The 22,517-nt window shown below is 34.3% G+C and overlaps 1 protein-coding gene across 2 annotated transcripts in view; it reads right to left on the bottom strand.

The window, feature by feature from the left end:
- LOC108733536 (protein espinas) overlaps nt 1–22,517 on the bottom strand; it is a 137,797-nt gene that overhangs the window by 9,366 nt on the left and 105,914 nt on the right. Inside the window, exon 4 of one of the 2 annotated variants that reach the window (XM_018464715.2) lies at nt 8,059–8,301. The exons of the other annotated variant lie outside the window; for it this stretch is intronic. Within the exon in view, the coding sequence (XP_018320217.1) occupies nt 8,059–8,301 (243 nt within the window). The remainder of the gene's footprint in view (nt 1–8,058; nt 8,302–22,517) is intronic. 2 annotated transcript variants of the gene reach the window in all.

Raw genomic sequence — 22,517 nt, 5'->3', positions numbered from 1 at the left:
ATTATTTTAGAATAAACTGACTATATAACGTACTTCTGATACAAAGTATCCAAATTTCTGATTTCAACGTTAAAAAAATTTTCTTATAAATTGTTCAAAAAAAATTTATCGTATTTTTAACGTTCAGTAAATTCTTTGTGGAATTTAAGAAAAGAAAAACACCTTTTATTACAACGATTAGTGGTTACTTTTAACAATAATATAACTGTAATGACCTAGAAAACCTTGAGATCCGTGAAGATTTACTTACTAAATCAATAATCAACTAAAATTCACATAAAATTAATATAAATCTCTGCATACACAAGTAAAAAGCCTTATTAATATGTAAGCAAAATTGCGGTATGAATGCTGAATGAGGATCACGTAGTACGTGACACGACAATGAATAATTTTACACAACTTGAGCGTGTAACACACTAAAAGAACAAATTAAGTACCGCAAATTAAAATTTTATTAAACGCAATAAATGTTAGAGAGATTTAAGAGATTAAGCATTACATCCATTATATACAGTACACCTACGCTGGGTTTATTATTTTTGTTTAATTCGATTTAATGTGGAAGGATTATCTATAGTTTCCTGGGCAGCCCGTCTGCTAATTTTTTAATAAATTATGGTAAATAGAAATGGGGAGATATCAGGAACAGTAGAACAGAGGGAACTATGGAAGTCAACAGGAATAGAGGAGATGGGTTGGTAGGACACGCTCTCAGACATGAAGGACTAGTTAAAGACATATTAGAAATAGAAACAGGAGTTAAGAGGAGTAGAGATAGGCCTAGATTAGATTACTGTTTACAAATAGTTAAGGATGTGGGATATTCTAGTGTTAGGGAAATATAAAGATTATCAAGATAGGAAAGAGTTGAGGTAGGCATCTAACCAGTCTTAGGACTGGCGAGCCTATATAATGATGATGATATGTGGCATCAATTTCTTTCCTTAATTCTCAATTTAAAAAATTAAGATTTATATAGAAAGTAAGGCTTTTTATTAATTCAAAACCAACTTTTCGCCTCTTGCTGGGAAATTTTAACAACCCTACAATATTATTATTTGACAAATACATCCTATTTATAGCTTGTATCACTTACTAGACTTCTATAAGCTATTTGGTTGTTACTTTTCGAGCTTCCAGAAGTCTAGTAAATGTTACATATTATAAACATGATTTTTTGCCGACTTTAGCATTGATAAAACCTCGCACCAAGAGGCGAAACGTTAGCTTTGGTTTCATTATATTATCAAAAAAATGTATTTCAAAGACCTAATCTTTTTCTGTTTTGTGCTATAAGATTTAAGAGACCATAGACCTTTTAGTGTCTGATATTATTTTCAACTCGATACCTCTCTCCATTCTTAACAAAAAGGGCCTTGACAATAAAATGATCCTGTAAGTGGAATGTATTTCATTTTGAGGTATGAAACCCCAGAAATGTTTAAATTTGAAGCCATAATTTCTTTTAACTGTTTCCGCTATTATAACCGATGCTGATATAGTTTTAATGACAACATTCCGTGGCGAAAGTTATAAAAGGTTTTCGTCCTTTTCTCGTGAATAGGGAGGTTAATGCAACTACGTATTACAATGGCTTAAACGTCGTCCCAGGAGTCAGTTTCGTCCGCGTCATTAATCCATACCGTTTTAAACTCAAAAGGAGCGCCATCATTAGAGCACTTTCCAAAGGACCGGGATAGAGAGCGGGGGAACGAAAACGAACTGAAAGCGCCCGACCATGACCATAAAGGCACTTTGTTAAGAAAGTCATTTTTAATTTTATCCAACCGGAAAGATTGCTGCCAACTTCTACCCCGTCGTACGTTTTATTCAAACAGTCGGTGGAAGGAATGGGGTGTGTCAGGAAGAATGGGGATAAGTTGTCATTCTTACAGGATTAAGGACGTATCTGTGTGATGACAGCGGTTTCGTCACTTTGACGTCGTATTACCATTGTACACAGGGTGTGTAGGATTTAATTTGAAGAATAAAAATAATCTTTGAAGTGAAGGGATACCAAAATTACTCAGAATCTGCAATTGAGAAGAGACACAGTAACCTCAAATATGATATTTTGCAAAGTAAAGACGGGGGTCAAAAAATTATTCTCGATATTATCATGTTTTAGTTGAAATTGAAATTGCTATAGTAGTTGTACAGTAGTTCTTTCTCTGTGCCACTTTTTTATTTGTTATATTTCAGGAATAGTGGGAATGGATGGGTGGCGGATGGGATGAGAAAAATCAGACAAATGAAATGAAGACAGAAGAGAAGTGAAAGACAATCTGCGGAATATTACTACCTTAGCATTTCCTAAAGTGATTCAAGGAAACCATAAAAAAGCTTGGACTAGATCAGATGGACCTGGATAGAACCGGTGTCCCTTCCGAAAGCTAAGTAATCACCTAAACTAGAGATGTATCGGGTACTAGGTTTGTATCCGGTACCTGGTGGGTTCGGCACCTTTTACCAGAGAAAAAAGAAAATATAAACACCAATTTGGTGGTAATTAAGATTGTATTGGAATAGGTCATTTGTCCTACTTTGTATTATTTATTGATTACTGTACTAAATTATTTGTTACTTTGATACAGTTCTTATGTTTACTTTTTCTGTTCAACACAAAAATACGTCAGTATGACCGAACTGTTACAGTTTCTCTAGCTTGTTTCGATAAAAAATTTTTTTAGTATGATTTTGTCACATCGCAGACTTTCAGTGTTTTTAAACAATATAGGCTCGTTTGCATGTTTTCAACTCAACCTTCTCGTTGAAAATCCGCCAACCAAGAATTAAAATTTCATTGGTTTAGTGTTTAAACGACTTTTTGAGCGGGACTTAATCTGGCTTGGGATGTTGGTGGGGGTGGTATTTACTGGAAAGCCCTATCCACTCTATTTTCATCATTTCCTTATAATACCACACCTCGGGATGTTGGTGGGGATGGTATATAATGGAAAGCCCTATCCACTCTATTTTCATCATTTCCCTATAACACCACACCTCGGGATGTTGGTGGGGGTGGTATATAATGGAAAGCCCTATCCACTCTATCCATCATTTCCCTATAACACCACACCTCGAATACTTTTTTAACTTTTTTCAGCTCATTCATCGTCCATGACTCACACCAGTATACAGAGCAGTTTTTAATCATACACTTTTAATAATCGTTCTCGAATTTATTTTGATAAAAGTGCAGGTTACGACACCCTCCTTGAAGTTGGCTTCTAATATTGCAATGCTGCCAATATAAATACACACTTACTACGTTTGTGTTGTCTTTTTCCTGCCGTAACCTTAGCATATCCGCCAAGAGAGAATGTTGGCAGCACCGTAAAAGTTTTTTCTACAAAAAGAATGTAATCATTAACTAACCAAGTTGTAGGATTCTTTCAAAAAGGGGGTTACAATTATTCAGTGATTCAGGGTGGTTTCAGGGGTTCACGATAAAATTAATAATTTATGATTCATATTCTTGTTATAAAAATTGTCAAAAGGAGTCTTAAGTCAAGTCGATGAAAATTTGTGAAATATATTCAAGAACCTAAACAATAAGGAAACAAAATTTTGAGAAATGACAGATGATATGTGGCAATTGCAGTTTTTCGTAAAGTTTGTAGAGCCATAAAATTAAGTGGAGTTTGGAAAATTTCATAAGACATGAATTATCGCATGAAGAAATATCAAAAGCTTCAGATAAATTTATTATTCTTCTTGAAGTTATCCTTCGACTACGCTTTCTCTCTTTAGTCTCAATCCTCCGCTAAGTTAGTGATTTAGGCTCGTAATTTAGACTTCAGAGACACCCGGTTAAGATTTATCGTCGAATCGAGAGAGGTTCCGGTTTCCGTCCGACAGTTTTACTTTATACACTCACACTCGCGCACACACACACACACACAGACCGACAGAAAGTGCACTAAGTAGTTTTCCTTCTTTCCTCCCGGCCAACAGCTTTATCGTCGTCTCTTGGCGCCCGAGCTTTTTGAAAGGGAAGTAAGTTATTTAAGTTGGCTCTTAAATCGATATCTCGCGTAAAAACGAGCTTTTAAACGAAGTGGAGCTTTACTGCCGTCGTAATGGTTATCGAAAGGAAACTTTCTATAGATATATATATATATATATCTATATATATATATGTGTACACACACATAAAGGACCTTCCTTTCGCACGTAACCATTTAACAGTCACTTCCGGTCGTTTAGAACCGTAACAGATGGCTGTTGTTCAAATCTGATTTATTGTAGCGATAAGGAAACAAAACTATTTTGGAAGATAGAGATTTTTATAAGTCTCAAAAATCAAAACTTGGATTAAAGGGTTAAAACCTAAGTTTGACTTTTCCGGCTAAATATGTGACTAATAGAGGACATTTACAAATGAGACAAAGGCTTAACAGACAGATAACACTAATAACAGGACTAATTGCAAGATCAAGATTAATATTTGATTTGTAAAGTTAAGGACAAAAGAACAAACTAATACAGTTTGTAAATTAACATAAAACACAAAATGCAAAGACCAGAATGTAAAACAAAAGAAAGTGAAGAGCAAAGATTGTGGAAATTGTGGATTTAAGACCACAGTCAATATTAGATTGATAAGCCCCTATGGAAGTAATATAGGGTTCGAAAATTCAAGAGAACAAAGCAAAACACTATTATCATCTGCACACAAGTTTGTAGACTGGATTAGAATGTTTTGTCTAGTTTATTTCCACAGAATTCCATTTAATTTCCTTGTTTGGGAGAATTTTGTACACCAAAATATTGCTTTGTAGATTAAAATATTCTTGAGCGCGAAAGACCAATATTAAGATTGGATTTGTAAATTGTGGGCAAGATGATACGAAAGTGAAGCCAGTCTTTAAAATATAAGTCTAAAAGAGAGTATGAATGAAAGTAAAGTAAATTCTGGTGAAATTAAGTCTTTAAGAAAATAAAGTTAGGATCGATGTTACGATATTTTGAAAGTTTAGAATTAAATTTATAAGGCCAAAACCAATATAAAAACCGTAGAAAAGCTAAGCGAACTTTTAAATTAAAGATTGGTAACGCTTTACGAATGACATCAATAGTAAAAGCAAAGTTGTAGATTAAAAGATCAAATATGTTATGTGTATGATCAATATCAAGACTGAGATTGGCGAAGCTTAGAACCACGGTTGGAATTAGACTTAAACGTGAACGAATATCATAGAAAAGTAAACGAGATTTAAAAATACATGTCTGTATGAGTTTTGTAAATAAGGCTGAAAATTGACTGATAATATTGAAATTTCAAAACCGAGGCTGTAGATTAAAAGATGGAGTATAAATAAAAATGATAACCTTAGCACTAACGTAGTTTGTTTTAATATTAATGTGAAAATTCATTTAATTCTTATCCACTACAATTCACTTGTAGTTGTCACACCCTCGCCGGGAATCGAACCCGGGACCTCTGGCTTTTAAGCAGCAATGCTCTAACCACTATGAGAGGTGACTCACTAATTTGTGGTAATTTGTAGTGGATAAAAATTAAATTAATTTTCCCATTAATATTAAATATTAACAACTATTAAAAGTTTCTTAAGGTAGTTTGTTTTACTCATCCCTGTATCAAGGATGTTTGGGAGGTACAATCGGGGACAAAAGTACATAAATTTAGAAATTCGTGATTAATTAGGTTTTGCAGCATATCATGAGGTAAATAAATACTATACTAAAAAAAAAAAGTATACGGTTTGAGAGAAAATTTGGAATTTAACCGAAAACTGAATAAAATAAGAAATAACGAATAATATGGAAAATTTTTAACTGACTTTTGGCAGTGAATATGCCTTGATTTCAACTTCGAAACAAATAAATATTTAGTTTCATTCTCTATTAATAATGAGCGTAAAACTTTTTAATATGTTTAAATAATAATCAAAACTTTAAAGTTGCATTTATTTCAGACAATTATAAATATTATCAAGTAAAAACGAGATTTTCAGCTAATTTTTCATTTTTTCCTCGATAACCATTTAATGAATTTGAATAACCTTACGCTAAAGTGATTCTCCAGAGTTCAAGTTACTTATTATAAAAGTTTGAAATTTCTGGTAGCTTTTTTTCTGTTAATAAAAATAAATTTAATCTGTTCGAGCAACGAATCTCCATAAAATGACGTGTAAAATTACAATTTTTTAAAATCTCAATAACTTTTTAACGGTTTAGTGAATCGATTTGTAATTTTTACAGGAGTTTTAGAATTGAATGAGGAACGTTCCTCCAAATTTTTATTTGTCTCGTAACATTTTGACATACCTCCCAAACATCCTTAAATTAAAAGATATTAAAAGCAAATAAGCAAAAATTGGTGGTGAAGAAACATTGCAAATCTAGCGAGCAGAAATTCTTGGCAAGCTGATAATATTTTATTCCGTCAAACGCGGCATGACCAAAAAACAAAATTGCTTGCAAACACATGCTAAAGGTACGCAAGCTTAGACTAGTCCTTAGTCGTTTATAATGACATATATGCATGTACACATATGTATTTATGTAAGTATATAATATTTCTATAAAAAATGATGTCGTTAACGAATACACGGGTAGAGATACCTTCCATACATGAAGCCTTATAAATTAGTCCGGTGCCTTTTTTCGACGCGTTACTAATCCTTGTACAAATGAGGGGGGCACTTCCAAAGGAGCTCTTTTTGTTGGGACAAAAAACACTGAATCGAGAATATTTATCATTTTCTGGACAAACGTGGGAAATTAATACGTAGGTATTTATAAATAAATCGAACCAATTACTCGTGATGAACAAGTTTTGTATATGAATGAGCTCAGTAAATAAACTAATGAACTAAAAAAGTAGCCGTTACCTCAATATCATTTTCATTTGTAGATAAGTTTATTATTGTCGACTTTTACAATTTGTAAAGAAGCAGGAACTTTACACTTTCTATTAAGGAGCCGTCTATAAATTATACAAGAGCTATGAAGATTGGAAAAACATTGGCGGTTGTTGTAGAACAAACAGAAAAGCTCAAAATCCCAACGCCAAAACACGACAACTACAGTGTCGTGTTTTGGTGTTCGGGTTTTGAGCTTTTCTGTTTGTTCTATATAAGAGCTATTTTCCCTAATTCTTGCCCTTCTTCGTAGGGAATCGTAAAGTATTTGTTAACCCCCTTCCTCTTTTTATCATCTTCATAATAAGGTGTTCAGACCAAAGCTGAGTTGGACACGTGCCTTCACTTCTTCCTGTCTTGAGCCAATCTACAGGAACATACACCCTAACCTAACCTGCTACTTCTAATATGTCATTGACTAGTACTTCATGTCTGAGTAGGTGTCCTATCGTCCTATTTTCCGTAACTCCTTCTGTTCTTCTACTTTTTTTAACAGAGATAATATTTAATATTTCTTTTGCGATGTATTTTAAGTTTATTATAGTAAGGGTCTACCCCTTGTCCCTAATGGGTTGTCAGCCTGCTTGGAAAACGTAGCCTTCCCACCTTGTCATCCGAACATTTTGAAATAAAGTTTATCTATTACGTTATAGTTTTTTGCCTAGCTCCTAGACTACTAATTTTTCGTTCTCCTGAGCATAATTCCCCTGAGATAAAAATATTTATTCTCAATTAACTGGCAATTAGTACATATATCACTATCTGCAGATATTCATGGTGTATGACACGGACTTACATGCCAAACCAAATCTACAACGCAACTTAAATACGTGATAGGCACGCAAACCATTTAAATAAAGAACATTAAGTTCTTGATCAGCCATTTATAGCTACTATAATTAGCAGTAAATACTTATAGATGGCGATATGGTGCCAGTTATTATGCCCATTATTTTGATGATAATCGCATTGCTTTCAACTTTGTCGAAACTACTGTTCATTAAGTACTAGATTCGTCTGCATATTTGGACCAATTACTTTTGTCCGTTGCTGTATTTTTCATTAATTTACTACTTGCAATTAGTACGAATTTATATGTAAATACGTACATTGTATATAGACTTTTATCATATTTATTGTCTAGATTTATATAACAGTAACTCACCGCGTCACAAGTCATGGATGCCGGAAGTTGTTTGACAACCCCTCGACCAAGGGCTTCCCGTTTCCGTTGTGCGGAAAAGAGCCTGAGCTCCTTCCGTTCTTCGTCCGTGAGTGCATGACAATAGCGAACTTCGTTGTCGTGAGGTGGAAGCTGTTGGAGGAGCTGTCGGACACGATACCTTTCGCCTACCGAGTTTACGTAAGGAACTTTGTCTTCTGGCAATGCCGAGAAGTATAAATGCACCTGAAACCAAACAGAAAACGATTCTGTTAGAGTAATATTCTAATACGAAACGATTTTAGTTAGATAAGGGTGATATTTGCGGTAAATCAATGGTTTTCATAGACTGAAGAATCTCGTGTCCAAAGGCGTTGGAAAAAATGTTGACTATAATTGATATTTTTTTAAAAAATAAATGTAAAATATTTGCAAATAGGTGTGGCGAAATAACTGTTTTTGTTTTTTTTACGTGTAAATATTTTTTTCTAATTTTTCCATTTCAATTAATATTTCATTTCAAATAATATTTCATTTCGAATATTATTTCACTTCAAATATTATTTCAATTCTTTTCAACTTCTTATCTTGTAAATACTTTGGTTTCCTTTCAATCTAAACTCTATTGTTCTTTCAATCACTTTTACCTGGAAATCCAACTTCAACCATACCTGCATGCACTCCCATACTAATATCTGGTTTTACCCTTAATTGCTTTCTCTTGAATTCTGTACTATCTAATTCTGTGTATTCCTAGAAACTAGTGTCTTCACCCTCTCTCTCACTACTTTTCCTTCTAGAACATTCTATCAAAATTACTAACAACCCTATCCTATAAATACTCGAAAATTTCTTATCTCAAGACAGTCTCTCGTCTACCGCTATCACCACCATTCGTAAGTGCTTTTATCTACTCTGTTGTATTGTTGTTATCTTTGTTATTGTTACTATTGTTGTATTATCTTGTTCTTTCTGTTACTTTGTTCTTGTTGTATGTTTCACTCCTTGTTCCTTTTTGTTACTTGTGTTTTCGTTTTGTTCTGGTTATTATAAATTGTTATTTGTTATTATTAGTGTTTTTTTGGTATTTAAATAATATCCACCAAAAGACACTAAATAGGTTAGGGGTGGAGTAAATTAATCAGGCATCGTATAGGCTACTTTTTGTCTGTCCGTCTGAACTGATTTTGATGGGACTTTATAGACATGAGGGCAAGTAATTTTAAACGACTTAGGCTACTCTTAAAATTGTTTGTTAGTTTTAACAATTGCATTTATTATAGTCACGTGGACGAAGTCGCGGCTAAAAGCTAGTTAATAATAAAAAACAATTGTGCCGTTATCTCTATCAATAAGTGGGTCAAATATTAATGTGATTAATTACGTTTGACGATGACAAGAATAATGATGCGATTATCGATGTCGATTGAGTCGATAATTGCGAAAGAAGAGGCAGCAAGCAAGAGATCAGTGCTGGTAAGCATTTGCTGGGTCTCTTCAATCGCTTGTTAATTTTATTATTATTATCACTATCATTACATGAATGCCATATGGCTTTCGGTATCTGGCGCGAGGGATATAATGTGTAATGTTGTGCGTATTATAAAAACATTTTTGTTTTGACTTATTGTACAGCGACATTTTAAATATAATTGCTTGTATCGATGTCTTCTTTATAGACTATGAGCAGTACGAAGGTTTATTAAACGTGACGAGGTTGTTCAACAACATGGAACATACGTATGTGTATACTGTCTACTATGCAGAAATTGAAAGAAAAGCGGGTATAAATAATAATGATGTCCAGAATCATATCATCGATCAATTCGGTGGAAGAGAACTGAATTAATTTTTTTAAAGAAACTGAAAATCCCGAAAGAAAATGCCACCTGTTAAAATTATACTAGTATTTGTTGTAATTCCTGTCCGCAATGTCACTGTGGAAATATTTTTTCATGAATGTCGAATGATGTCGCCCCGGAGGACTGAATTATAATATTTATCAAAAAATTGAGTATTTTTGTGCACTCCAGCCTACAACGTCCTGACAAGATCCTAGTCGAATAGGACAGCCCCAAACATAATGTTAGTTTTAATATAAAAAACGTAGCTAATCAGGGAACAGTAAACTATCATGTATAGTCAGACAAAAGGTTTTACTCCATACCATGCTGTAGTAGAGTACTGATAATAATTATTTAACTGCAAGTCTGCCACCATGCAACAACAGTTAATGACTAGCAAATAAAACATCATATATATTATCAACAGGGCCGTAGCGATGAGCTCGGGGCCCCGGTGTGGTATTCCGCAAGGGGCCCTTCTTAAAATTGATGATCAGAAAAATGTCATTAAAAAAAATGTCGATATAACTATTGATGATTTTGCTGCTATCAAATCGAGAAAAAAAAACGTTTCAGAAATAAGAGCAGGCACTTGATGTTTGTGCAATGAATTCTATAGTGATGTTTCGGGTGATATAGATTTATGGTCAGCAATTAGTAATTTTTTATGGTAGCAATGATAATTATATCAACGAATTTAAGGAAACCATGAATGTAGAAGTATTCGCGATTTCGAGATATATGCATTCCATGTTACTATTTACCTGATCAAATATATGGAGTATTGTGACAAAAATTGATATAGAAAAAAGTAAAATAAAAAATTATGATGTTCATTTCGTAGTTTGACTCAGCTCATCTCTAACAGTATAGTTTTTTTTAGAAGTCATTTTTTGAAAACAGAAAACTGTTAAGGGGCCCCTCGACTGCGGGGGCCCCGGTGCGCCGCACCGCTTGAACCGGCCTCGCTACGGCCCTGATTATCAAATAGAACTATAGCAAAATTAGTAAAACTCGAAAATAAATTCTTAATCTTGAAAATTTTCATTGATTGACTATAACGAATAGTTTTAAATTAATGATTAAAAAAAAAATATACAAATGAGTATAGATCTGGTTTTATTAAGAAAATTTTCATTTCTATATCTACCTCCTCTTTTTATTACTGCTGTGTTCTATGTATAAATTTCATTCTTCAGCAATTACACATGGGAAATGCTCGGAATTTATCATTTTTTCACGCTTGACACGGCCCGACGATAAGGTAGAACAACGGGTAATTTGTGATTTACATTTGTAAATGGAGGGATAGGTACTACCCTCACAAAATGTTAGAACAATACACAAATTACATGACGTGCAGTAACGTGAAGTACCTGTTGTAAGTCACTCTTATCTCTAAAGGGGTTTAAAAATTTATTGCTTATTTATGCAAAAGGGCGATCGAAACACGTTGAGAAATGATGATTCCAAACGACATGGTGTGTTATCAACTGCTTTCATGATAAAAAAGCAAGAATTACCTAATGGATTAATATTTCATCACCTATTGTTTTTATAAAGATAACCATAGAAAAAAATTGGTTTCTACCTGATTAGAATTTATAGAGGACATGCCTCATGTAGCGTGTGTACCTCAGGTGGCAAATGAGGGGATAGCAATAGACGGATTTCCCCATTGATTCCCCATGAAGATCCCTACAAAAAATCAGCGATACTGAAGTGAAGTATGCCTTATGATTTTTTCTTAAAGATTTTGTGAAGTAACTCCAACACACGTATGACATTACGAAGAATTGGACAATCCTATCTTCTGCCTTGTTGGGGTTCGAGTAGACTAGAGATGCAGCGGATAGTGATTCTGTTTGGTATCGGACAACTGGGTACCCAGCAAAAACCACTTCTGTTCATGGTTCAAGTCTTCGTTCTGACAGGCTTTCCATTCAATATTACCCTTACCAACACCCCAAATTACAGTTTGGTTCAAAAAGTCGTTTTAACACTAAACCAACGAAATTTTTATTCTTGGTTGGTTGATTTTTAACGAGAGGATGAAGTTGAAAGCGTTCAAACGGGCCTATAATGTTTACAAACACTAAAAGTATGACAAAATTATACTAATAAGTTAACGTTAATCAAAACCTCATACCTATACATCATCAACATAAGGTCGTCAGTTCTAAGACTGGTTGGACATGCACCTTCACTCTTTCCTATCCTGAGCTAATTTTTGCACTTCCCTAAAACTAGAACATCCCGCAATCCTTAACTATTTGCGAACAGTAATCTAATCTAGGTCCACCTCTACCCCTCCTAACTCCCGTTTCTGCCTCTAATATTTCTCTGACTAGACCTTTATGCCTGAGAAGATGTCCTAGCAACCTATCTCGCCTATTCCTTATTGATTTCCACAGTCTTCTGTTCTATTGATTCTAGTACCTCTATATTTCTAACCTTCTCTATCCACACTATCCTCATCATTCTCCTGTAACACCACATTTCGGACGTTTTCTATCCGCCACTCCTACCGTCTATGTTTCGCATCCCTACAGCGCAGCGATCCATACATACACCTTGAACAATCTTTTTCGAATTTCTATATTAACCATTCGCGAGAATATAAGTGACTTCTTTTTATTGAAGGCGACTCGACCCTGCGCTATCCTTTCCTTTATATCCCTACTACTCCTTCCGTCCTGACTTATCGGACTTCCTAGATATCTAAAATAATGTTATATCCGATTAAATTTTACTATGGGAAATTATCAGTTAAAAAGACCATGGTTCACGAATTTATGTATTAAACATAGGTACTTACAGAAATTATAAGGGTTCTTAATGATATTAGAATTGTTTTAAGTTCAGGTCAAGATTGAATCGTAATTATAGTCGTAACGCAATCTCTACCATCAGTTTGCTGCTAGTTTTTATAAAATAAATGATAAGTAAGTAGATAGATGCATGGGTAGGTACCTGGTATACGGCTGAAGAATTATAAATGAAAATATTCAGTTTCGCTTGTGGCAACGCCAAGTTGCCTTGTCACAATGACTGACGTCGTGTCTATAGGCATGCCATCCACAGGTTGGAATTATTTAAAATCCACTTATTATCCTGGTTTGCACCTGCCGATGCCGGTCTCGTTGGTAGGCGCAGTAGGCACGGAGACCAATGAGGCAGGCAACCAGGCTGCCGGTCGTCTCTCGACCATCGCATCGCGCGGTCGGTCCATCAACCGGAGCAACAGGTTTCCGGAGTCGCTCATTCCAGGACTGCGTCAGGTAAAAGGATAATCGACTCGAATACTCGACTGGACCGTAGCAGTGCAACAACAGGTAAATAGGCGGACTAAACCGTTACTACGATGGTGCTGAAAACTACCGCTCCCAAGTGGAGCATGAAAGTGAAAGAGCTGAGCTGAATTATTGTAGCTTTTGATGGTCGATCTGAACGACTACGACATGATTATGTTCCTTTTTTGATGTGGGAAACCCCCGTGATTGTATAAGGTTAAGGATTGGATCGTTAGAAGCAGATTCGGTTATTGGATGTTTCTAATGAGGTTATCCTTCTGATTTCTATTAGTGGACAAAGGAAATCATTATCCCATACTGTTATACAGGGCGTTTCGGGATTCATTGAGAGTTACATATTAGAACATCTGCATTTTCTTCTACTTCTTTCATTATTATCTAATGGTCTTTTTATTTCCAGAAATTCATGTTAATTACTTATTTCTTCACAAACAATGAAGCTAAGGCTTCAAACGAAAGCAAGATTTTTCTTGTCTCGGAAAAGCGAGACGAGCCGAGACGAGACGTTTTGGAAAATATTATCGGCGATATCGAGACCACATACAGCGCAACCCGAGAGTCTCGATAATTTTTTTATCTTACGAAATCGAAAATTTAAAAGAGGTCCACACAGAGAAAAATATATTTTACAAAATATAAAATCTGGCGACCATCTGTGAAATACTTAAATTTAAAAAAAGACTCAATATGTGTACTATTTTTTTACATTTTTACTTCAATTTGTTAACTCTTGTTGTTAGAAAGATCAAATAGGAATCAAAATATTTCAAAGTGGTAGAAACTGCATGAAAAGTTTTTCTTACACTTTCCAAGATTGCCAAGGTTTTATTCAGTATAATGGCTACGTCCACATCTGTTGAAAGATTATTTTCTACAGCAGGTATGATCATGACAAAAACACGTACATCATTGAAAGATGATGTGATGAAAAAAATTTATGTGCAAGTAAAAATATTTTTGTATAAAAGCGTACTCTCGTCTCGTGTGAAGCCCTAAATGCAGCAGCTATACTTCATTTACATTCTCTAGCTATGTTCCCCTTCCAATGTCTTGGATGCGCGCTGGCAAAATCGTAGGTAGGGAGAAAAAAGCTCATTATACTCTCGACTCTTGTTCATTAAACATACTTTTTCATACAGTACCTGCCAAAAGTTTTGTTCAATCATGAATAGTAGTGCGAATCGGAAACAAGCGTTAAAGCCTTTAATATGTCTTCAAATATAAATAAACATCTCGTTGATATTTTCAGTAGTAATTGGTACCAATAACAGCAAATTTGAGCAAGGCAATTGTAGTGGATAAAATGGTCAATTTTTCCGTGCAGTACTGTACGGATTATACGCTCTTCACCGATTAAGAGTTTGGCCGAGAGTTGTCTCCTTTCTTCTCTGACCTAGTGCTATTCTTTTCTACTTTGCGCCGATCAAACTGAAGGTCACATCACTACAGAAAGTAAAGTTTCATTTATACTACGATTTTCTTGTAGGCAATGTTCCGTTAAAAATGTAGCATGCGTTTTTTTTATACTTGCGTGTTCTTTAAACCGAATTTTTATGGAACGACTAGTTTGTCCTATATAAACAGTGTCCCAATCTTCTCAGTTCAGTTGACAAACATCACCGCATTTGTGTTTGGTTTTTCAATCTTTGTTATTGATTTAAACGTTTAGAGATCTTTCTGTTTCACTATCAGGTATCTACTACGTATGTAACTACCTTTGGATGTTGTGCTACTTCAATTACACCTACTCAAGTGCTGTAATTGCAGATTTTCAACTCCCACGTTAAGGAAATATGTATATTGAGTGCATAAAACTAGCGCTACTTTGTTTCCTTGCAGTTCATTCAAAACAGGAATTAAGGACGACGGTACGACAGGAAATTAGAGTGCGTTCATATACGGTTTTTGTGTTGGGTAATAGCATGTACCTATTTATTACTGTTTAATACATATATTCGCATGTTGGCACGAAGTGAAATTGACGTGGTTGTTATACGTTCTCATAAATATTTATTCCTGTTTTCCGGCGCAGCACGCTGGTTGGCTGGTTTCCTCAATATGAATGATAAGTCGAAAATCCATATCAGGCGAATGTACGTTACAAAGTTATATAAATGTAAATGTCCATAGAATTCAATCGTTGCTATATATAAAGATCAATATGTGGTAAAAATAGTAACCTTGCAAAAAGGATAAAACATATAACTTTAATATATACTTACTTATATTTTAAATTTTAATTGGTTATCATCAGATATAAATAATTTATTTGAAATTGCACTATCTAATATGTATTGTAGAAACCAAATCAAGTAAGTAGCCGAATTTTCCTGTAAAGCAAAGTTACTGCAAAATTTAAATTTTTTAAATCGATTTGATTTTGCATTACTGCTTTTTCCATACTTGAAGTTTACAAGGAATAATATACCGCGTTTTGTATTTATAAGAAACTAGATTTACCCACGGCTTTGCTCGTGTTGATGTCCTAAATATTTTTTTAAAAGTCTTCGACGATCACGTTGAAGTAATTTTTCTATCCCTCGGGAACAGTACTTTCTTTTCTGGATAAAAGGTACTTTATGTCCTTTTCTGTATCCCTAACAACGTGTATACAAAATTGCATGATAGGTTTTACCCGAATCTTCGCTCGCGTTGATGTCCTAAATACGGGTCAATGATCATCGACGACCACATAACACTAAATTTGCTATCCCTGCGGAACAGTATTTCTTATTCTGGATGCACACTGTCACCGCTACATTTTAAACTATACATCGAAGACGCGATCAACATCATTAAAGACAATACAATTGTAGCGATAAATATACAGGGATGGGTATGCTTAAATTTGCAGATGATATAGCATCTACCAAGGAGGAGTTAGGGATAGCTTTAAATCAAATGGAAGCGGGATTGACAAAACAGTATTGTATGAAAGTAAATAAATTTAAAACAAAAATACTAGTATGCAAGGGAATAAGAAGTAGGGAAAGAGCGAATGTAAAGATAGGAGACGAAAGATTAGAAGAAGTGGCTGATTTTAGGTATCTACGAAGTCAGAAAAGTCAGCACGGAAGGAGTAGTAGGGATATAAAGCAGAGGATAGCGCAGGGTCGTGTCGCCTTTAATAAAAAGAAGTCACTTCTATGCTCGCGAACGGTTAATTTAGAAATTCGAAAAAGATTGTTAAAGGTGTATGTTTAGAGCACGGCGTTGTACGGGTGCTAAACGTGGATAGTGGGAGCGGCGGAAAAGAAAAGGTTAGAAGCGTTCGAAATGTGATGTTATAGGCGGATGATAAGGATATCGTGGGTAGAAAAGGTTAGAAATGAGGAGGTATTGGAAAGAATAGGAGAACAGAGGACTCTATGGAAGTTAAATAAAAAATAGGCGAGATAGGTTGATAGGACACCTTCTTAAGCAGAGACATGTTAGAGGCAGAAACAGGAGTTAAGAGGAGTAGAGGTAGACCTGGATTAGATTACTGTTCGTAAATAGTTAAGGATGTGGGATGTTCTAGTTTTAGGGAAATGCGAAGTTTCGCTCAGGATAGGAAGCAGTGGAGGTGCGTGTCCAAGCAGTCTTAGGATTAACGACCTTATGATGATGATGCCGAGAAAGTACCCTATGTCCTTTTCTGTACCCCTGACAATATATGTACAAAAATTCATAATGATCGGTTGAGTAGTTAAGATGTGAAGTTGTAGCAAATAAACAAACTCCCACTTTCACATGCATAAATTTTATAAAAAAAAAACATTCATCTTAAACAAACCGATTGATAGAAAAATGTCTAAAACTTGTGAAAATCGAATGCCATAAATCTCCATAAAAAGCACTGATAACAGTGTCACCAAATAAAGGTTCGCAGATGTGTGTCGTACCTACAATTAGTTATTAATTATTTTTTGTGCAAAACTAATTTTTTAAGTCCTCCTTTAAGGTTTAATTACACTATTGAATGTCACTGCATGTCATGTTTTGTTTTGATGTATTTGCCACGTTTCGACAATTCTTCTTTAGAAATTGTTTACGAAAGAATCCTTCATGTTAAATAAAACCGCTGGCTTTGTTCGAATCTGCCGGAGTTTGAAGTGAAGGCGAAATCTAAATGAAGTGAAACAGCAACTGAACCAAATCTCACTACTCTACAGAAACATAATCCATCAGCCAACCGTTGAGGGCAAGAAATCTCCACCATTTCGAAAGTATCACGTATAACTATTAGACACAAGAACCTGTTTAAGATACGTATAAAAGGGTGCTATTTAATATGTACGTTTGCATTATCTTTTCTTTTGTTATATTTAAAAAAAAAAGAACGGATGATGAGAAGGAAACAGATCTTTCTCGACGATTATTAGTTAAAGTTCCTTGGCCGCAAGCTGTGTTTGATGGTTTTGCGGTCAGGTGTGAAATACAAGAAGTAATTGCTAGGTCTACAAGTGCCTGATGACATTTCTCACACTGTTGCAAATTATCTACCTGTTTTGACTTTATCTCTCTATTTTACTATACAGCAACTAAAGTCAGAATTGGACTCGACCATCCGGTCAGTCCAGTCCCGTTATCAATCAATCAATATTTTCAATTATTGGCAAAATTAAATTGTTAATGTAATATAGGTCAATATTTTCAAGTAATATTAATATCTTTTGTAGTGCCTGCCCCAGTCATGGTATTGGTCTCGGTCTTGCTTATTCGGTCTTGGTATTGGTCTTGTTCTTTCTCAAATACTTTTAGGCTTGTTATTGGTTTTGATCTTGCTGATATAGTCTCAGTCTTGGTTTTGGTTTTGCTGATATAGTCTCAGTCTTGGTTTTAGTTTTGGCCTTGCGTGTTAAGTCTTAAATGCTGAAATTTTCTGCCATACATGAGAGCTTGTCATGGCAGAAAATAATCGATAGCTGTGAGAGATATGAAAATTCGAGAATTTATCCTTTCTCCAATTCATAAATTGGCCCTTCCTCCAAGGGATAAATTGACCTTTCAGCGAACAAAATAGTGCAAGGTACTTGAAGGAAGTAAAAAAATAGGTTGTCTGTAAAGTCGGTTTACTGACGATAATTGAACGTGACAACGTCATAAGATAATACTGATGGAATGGTTTCATTTTTTAAAAGAAAATTTTAATTTTATTTGTTTGATAGATATTTTGTATGGATATAGAAAAGGAGGTAAATGGAAATGTATTATTGTATAGCAGCTGTCCACGCGGACGCATCGCTCACTCAAGTAGGAGAGAGACAGATGTCGAACGCTGCCGAACGCGGGGGCCGATTTTGCCTCTTTGTCGCTCGTTCCGCGCTCTCGCTTGCACTTCAAGCCTTATATGGAACGCCTCAGAGCGAGGTAACGCCGCATGAGTCATGTTTTTCCGTGCGTGCAGCCGGCTCCATCGAATTATAAGACGTTGTCACGTCAAAAATATTGAAAAAAAAAATAAGCTTCTCTCTATATTTAAACCATGTGTTGTCCAGACATAGGAACAAAGAACACTTACACCAAGGACATCCTTGTAGATCCCTTTTTTTTAATAGTGGTAAAGTTTCTTTTTTATGTTTAGTGTTAAAATTTAGTACCTAAAGCCGACTGAAAATTTCAAATACTAAAAATGTTTTGTTCCAAGAAAATAATATATTAAATTTGCTTCAAATCCACCGGAAGTAGATAATAATTAATAGTTTGCTCTTGGTCTTACATATTCGGTCTAGGTTTTAGTCTTGATCTTGTTCATTTGGTCTTGGTCTTGGTTTTGGCCTTGTTAATATAAAGACAATCTTCGTCTAGGTCTTAGTTTTGCATTTTCGCAAGACAAAGACCAAAACTGCAAAACCAAAGCTAATTTTGCTAATCACTACTACCTTGTTACTTTAAATCTTCAGTTTTTAGCGTAATTTCATTATAATTTCAATTATTAATATGTATATTACAAAAATGAATAATTCCTTTTGATGAAACCGAAACAACTACAGATTAAGCACAAGATTTTCCACTTTTTCGTATGCAGGGAGGCTTTAAGACATGCACCTGATGGGTTCTAGAATTGATTACTCTTCATTAGGCTATTTTGATTTTTTTGTTCGTTGCTCCAGGCATTTTTATTGTTTTTTCTTATGAGAACCGCATCCTATAGGGTTTTTTTTTCAGCCGGCCATTTATTTTATGAGGTTAAACTTAAATTATTGGTTGTTAAAAGCTTTTGGTGTCCATGCGACGACGATAAAACTTAAACCGCCTGCTCGGTACGTTTGAAATTATACTAATTTCAGAGCCAACTGGGTAGCTCCAGCGGGAAGCTTCTTAATGTAGGCTTAACAATAAATAAATAATTCACCCACTGCTTTAACTATTACTTTTGACAGTCAATGGATTTTCTATTGTTCAACAACAATTACATTAATTGAAAGCGAACAGCGTGGAAAACGTAGGACCTCAGGAAAGCCGCAGTAAAAAACTAATTATTTTTATTGTTCTTCGCTGTTCCAGATGCCGAAAAGAGTAACAGAAAGTAGTCTTAATAACGCAAAAAATAACAGGGGAGCATACAAAACAACATCCGTATTTGGCGGCATAGTTTGCAATAATTAAATTAACAAAAAGGTCATATCTACCTCTTATACGATTCAATACTAAAATAGCTTTATAATGCCTTGATGAAAACTCCTTGTGGTATGTAGTTATTATATAAGCACGTATATATATATATATCTGTATGCACTCACTAAAAAATACACCCACAATAATAACTCATTGTCAGATAATTAAATAACCGTAAATGACAATATGTGTAAAGGATAATAGTTATTGGGTTTTAATTGTAATATACAGGTAAGGCAAAACGTTCACGGAGCAGAAAGATTATACATTAAGTTGTCGGCGTACTTTCTTTTTATATTACAATTTTAACAAAGCGTAATGAGAAATGTGATTTATTTGAAATACTTGCATTTAAAATATAAATGCAAAATAAAAAAATACCTATCTTTACCTGCATTCAAATACTTTTTTGAGAAAGGAATTTTGTATTATATTTAAAATACGTATTCCAAACGTATTTTCCATTTGTAAAATGCAAAATACATTTTTGACGTAAAAGTTTTGCTAGCATCACCGATCAAATATTATATAAAATAATGAATGAAAGTTGCTCACATTGGCCATTGAAGATATTAGAAGCTTAAAACGGAGACAGAGACATTCTATGAATGCCTTCTAATTCTTTAACTGAAGAGAGTCCAAAAAATTCTAACATCTTTGGAAATTGGTAATCTGAAATATTGGATCGTTATTGTTTTCTGGGTTCAATGTCATGGTCCATAGAATTTTGAAGTTCCAAATTGACATCACTATCTGCCAAATCGCCACTTATCCTTCCGTTAGCAAGGAACTACGAAATTCTATGAATTACGACAAAACAGCCCGCCAAACAATATCGAATTGATATAGGCCAGCTGTGTTAAACTGAAAACTATAAGATATTATGGCGTGCTAATAGGTGCATATAATCCAAAATTTTTAGAAACCGATTCGAAAAACTTATTAGATGAACTCAAAGCTAAAGAAACTATGGATTCCATTTTATTCTCTTAGGTACTACAATGTGCAAAAGATCAGAAACAAAATAGGTTTCTTAATATTTTGATATAAAATGTTTAATGGTGATTTTATTTCAATAAAATTATTTGCAATCCTCTTTTGGCTCTGATCTTTCACGCTAAGCAAACTATTTTGTCATATGTGCCTTTTTTCCAATTAAAACGGCGACAAAGGCAAAAAAGGATACATATAGAAGAATTCTTTGTTGTTGAACTGAAGAAACTATAATATAAAGATAGAAAAACTATATCTNAAAATACTTTTCTAAACCTATTTTCTATTTGTAAAATGTAAAATACATTTGCTAGTATCACCGATCAAACATTATATAAAATGATTACTCAATGAAAGTTGCTCACATTGACCATTGAACGAATTAGAAGCTTAAAACGGGGACAAAGAGACATTCCATGAATGCCTTTTAATTCTTTAATGGAAGAAAGCCCAAAACATTCTATACTCCTTGGAAATGGATAATCTAAAATATTGGATCGATGTTGTTTTCCGGGTTCAATATCGTGGTCCATGGAGTTTTGAAGTTCTAAATTACGACAAAACAACCCTCAAAACAATATCGAATTGATATACGCCAGCTTTGTTAAACTGAAAATTACAAGATATTGTGGTGTGCTAATAAATGCCTATAATCCAAAATTCTCAGAAAACGATTCAAAAAAAGCTTCACACAAAGCTAAAGAAACTATGGATTCCACTTCAATCTCTTATTCCAATGGGTAAAAGATCAGAAACAAAATGGGGTTGTAAATATTTTGATATAAAATGATTGATGTTGATTTTACATCAATAAAATTATTTACAACCCTATTTTGGCTCTGATGTTTGTGTCTACAGAAGACTTATTTGTTGCTGAACTAAAAAAACTATCAACTCAAAGATTAGAAAAATTATATCTCAATCACTTCAAACAAAAAAATGTGAATCATACTAAATCTTCGCAACTGGTGATATAATGCAAACACTAAAAAAACCATTTTGCACATCTCTAACACTACCTTCTAAGGGCGCGTTTAGACATACGATTAGCGATTTAGAAGAATATGCATGTTCAGTTCAAGTTTAGGTATTTAATATAAACAACAACTGAACAAACCATCATAAAGTTCATGTGTTATAGTTAGATCTAATTATAAGTAAGTGACGCTGGAAGCTCACATAATATTGAAAACAATAAATAATGAAATTGTGGTAGAGCAGGGAGACGAACGAGTATTTGTTCGCTCTTTCTGGATGCACCTTTATATCATCTTTCGATTTACATACTTGTATGTAAATGCGTTTTGTAAAGTTATTAAATCATACAGCTCGAAGATAGCAAAGTACAAGTACACTTCGGTTTACAGTTATCGCACTGAATCATACGTTTAAATGTACGCATAAGTAAATTGTCTTTGGGACTTCAACTTCAATTACATGTTATTCCATACTAAACAATGCAAACGTTGTACTGCGAATAATAAAGCATTCGTTTTATTGCAATTTACCTTTGAATAAGGTCTCGAGTTTATGTGGTGCACATGCGAACTTATCGACTCATAATCGTATTTGCATGAACCTTGGGTCGCGAAGGGTCAATAAAAACATCAAATATATCGCTGATAGTTTTTACAAATTGTTTCTCATTTCATATGTGTACATCAATTTATAATATAGGCGGTCAACTAAATCATAGACATATGTATGTTTG

Source organism: Agrilus planipennis, unplaced genomic scaffold (assembly GCF_000699045.2).
Source record: "Agrilus planipennis isolate EAB-ADULT unplaced genomic scaffold, Apla_2.0 scaffold44, whole genome shotgun sequence".
NCBI lineage: Eukaryota > Metazoa > Arthropoda > Insecta > Coleoptera > Buprestidae > Agrilus > Agrilus planipennis.
Note: the sequence above shows the minus strand (reverse complement) of the source record. Positions and strands in the feature narration are given on the sequence as shown.